Consider the following 3,238-nt stretch of genomic DNA (forward strand, 5'->3'; position numbering starts at 1 on the left):
ATGCCCTGGTGGTTTAAACACAACCCGCTTTGTTACACAGTTGATAGTGGCACAATATTGCGACAACCAATCCATAACTAGAATTATATCGAAATACCAGATGTCCAAGGGTAACAAATCCATATACAAAATAGTGTTGCCAATTTGCATATCACAAACACGATACACAGATGTACACAATATAGACTCCCCAAATGGAGCAGATACACATAGCAAATATGGCAATGATTCTAGGGGTCTAGTCAACCTAGATGCAAATATAGTAGACACAAAGGAATGTGTTGATCTAGAATCAATTAACACAAAAGCATCTTGATTGCATATAGATAGTACCTAAGACAACAGCTTCAATATTTCATGTGTCTCCTAAGACAAGTGCAAAGACTCTCCACTGTCTCATTGTGTCTCTGGTAGCAGCAGGCCTTATGGTGTTCCTTGGTTTTGGAATGGATCCAGTTGAACTAGCAGCCAGCTTCCCACTTCTTTGTTGCTCAAGTTGGGTGCAATCCCTTGCCATGTGCCCTATTTCACCACATTTATAACATGCCCCGGAAATACGGTAACAAACCCTACGATGCTTCTTACCACATTGGGTACATGTTGGTGCCGTATTTTTAATGGAGTCCGAAGTGCTTGAGGACCCCGTATTTTGCTTATTTGACAATCTTTTCTTTGAGAAAAAGCCCTGCCTCTTAGCCTTCCAGTCAGCTGGTAGTTTACTTTGATTGGCTATGTTAGTTTCTGACATCAAGTCTTGATCTACCACTTCAACATAAGTGGGCAATTTCAACACGTTCACCCTTTCGAAAATGTCATTGCAGAGACCACTCTCAAACTTCCTTGTCTTTTTATACTCGGTGTCGACCATGTACGAAGCAAACCTTGCCAATTCGGTGAACTTGGCCTCATACTCAGCTACAGTCATATTGCCTTGCTTTAGCCCCTCAAATTCAGACACCTTTCTATCACTGACACATTGTGAGAAATATTTATCATAGAAGAGTGCAAGAAACTGTGTCCAATCTAAACCCTTGTTGTCATCCCGAATTAGCTTCCACCACCTCCTTGCGTCATCTTCTGATGTAAAGGTGGCCAACTGTACTTTCTGTGTCTCAAGGCATGGGAACACTTCCAACAATTTCTCAATACCAAGGACCCAAGCTTCGGCCTTCAAAGGGTCCACACCCCCGTGGAACAGTGGTGGCTTCATTTTCTTAAATTCTTTAGTGAGAGCAATTGTTCAGTCGTCATTTTGCAAATCTGGTATGGGTTGTACCGGAGGTTGGGGTTGCGGGTGTTTCCACTGTTGTTGCCATGGCTATTATTGCCTCAGTGTTTCTGCCACGTCGTGTATCATTCTCTCCGTTCGGTCTAACCAAGCAATGGAGGATTCTTCTAGCTCATCAACTCTTATTCTCACCATTATCGAATGAGACTTGCATTATAATTCATACAGAAGATATACACAATATTCATATATAGAAAGAGCATATTCATATGATTAGGCAACAATTATATATCATGAAGTTGCATATTCCAAAGCACTTAGCACATTCTCAATGCATTCAAGCATATAGTCATCATATGAATGCAACTTAGATCCTTTCTAGACACTCTATTGCTCATTGGGACAAGTGCATGAGTTATTTCTCGTGCTCTGATACCACTCTGTCATGACCCATACACGCCCCAACGGATTAGAGTCATAACCGGCCAGTAATCATGAGATTACCTATGGCCTCAGTCAGAAATCAAATCATATTTAATAATAGGGGCCAAATCGCAGAAGCAAAACTTACAAAGATTGTCCAATAAGCTGTGCATACATGGCTCAACCAAAAAATTTCTCATATATGTAATAACTCACACTATACAAACATCTATATTATGTATCACATAAGTCCATGATCATTCAAAAGTCAATGTTAACAAAAACCAAGGTTATACACAAATTTGGTCATACATGACCACAAAAGAACGAAATGAACAAAACAAAACAAAAGTATAGCCTCTTGCATGAGGCGACCTTGGCTGACTCCTCAAAACTCGGTTTCACATTACTCACTGGGGCTGAGGTTAGAAATCCCACCGCTCACCTACATACATACAATTAAAGAGTGAGCTAACGCCTAGTGAATAATACCAAAGTAAAGAAATTCGTGAATGAGACTCATTTAATCACAATCCATAACTACACTTGTTGATCAATGATAAAGCAAAACGAACTTAGGTCCAAGATATATCATATCCAAGCACAAAACGACCTCGGGTCCAATCATAACACAGAACAGCCTTGGGTCCAATCACATTACAGAACGATCTTGGGTTCAATTTATACACAGAGCGAACGACCTTTGGTCCATTATATACAAACGACCATAGGTCCAATTCATATACACATTTGTGCGCACTTTTAGGTCCATGATCATGTTCGCATTCACCTTTGTATTCAAAACAACCATGGGTCTAATCAATTCCTTATTCAAAATGGCCTTCGGCCCAACTTAACAGTTATACAAAATAACCTTCGGCCCATTTAACAGTCATACAAAACGGCCTTAGGCCCAATCCACATCCTCATTGAATCAACCGAACGGCCGTAGGCCCATTTTATATTCATACGTCAATTACTTCACATATTTCATTTCGAATCAAGCGGATAAAATACTCACTTATAGTACCAATTCAGAGGTTTAGAAACTTATCACATAGGTAACATTTAGAAAATAATGTATATACAAATGTATCTTTACTAAGATATTAGTCACTGTGTTTCGGTACTTGATTTGTCCTTGCACTTGACCTTACATACTTCATAACAATTGGGTCATAGTACAATCAATCCGTTCTCTAGTTTACTTAATCTTCTCAGGCTTCTTTCATGTCCTTTAATTCATTTAGGATGCTCATTGTGTGCCTAAGAATGCTCATAAATAAAAAAGAACGGAAATTGGAACAGCTTTTCAAAAAAATTCTTAAATAGGGCACTCTGCTCGAACACAGCTTTAGTCACTCGAGCAGTCTGTAAAACTCTGTAAAAGTACTGGTTGCATGAATTTTACGCTCGCTCGAGCGCAAGGTTTGTCGCTCGAGCTTCCGTTCAATTCTTTGTAAAACTTTTGGGAAATTGATTTTTATGCTCGAGCGACACTTTTCTCGCTCAAGCGGACAGGCCTAATTCTGGAGTTTCCAGAACTGTGTTTAAAGCTCAAAACATGATTCCAACTTGTTTTTCTTG

At 39.5% G+C, this 3,238-nt stretch overlaps 1 protein-coding gene across 1 annotated transcript; it reads right to left on the reverse strand.

Annotated features, from left to right (window-relative positions):
• Window positions 1-355: 355 nt before the first annotated feature.
• On the reverse strand, window positions 356-1,210 carry LOC114314225 (uncharacterized). The gene has a single exon (XM_028260680.2). The coding sequence runs from the start codon at window positions 1,208-1,210 to the stop codon at window positions 356-358; it is 855 nt and encodes a 284-aa protein (XP_028116481.2).
• Between the last annotated feature and the right edge of the window lie 2,028 nt (window positions 1,211-3,238).

Source organism: Camellia sinensis, chromosome 3 (genome assembly GCF_055761805.1).
Source record: "Camellia sinensis isolate YWXY chromosome 3, ASM5576180v1, whole genome shotgun sequence".
NCBI lineage: Eukaryota > Viridiplantae > Streptophyta > Magnoliopsida > Ericales > Theaceae > Camellia > Camellia sinensis.

Excerpts from the sequence above, each read along its gene's own strand:
- LOC114314225 (XM_028260680.2), bottom strand. The coding sequence starts at position 1,210 with ATGAAGCCACCACTGTTCCACGGGGGTGTGGACCCTTTGAAGGCCGAA.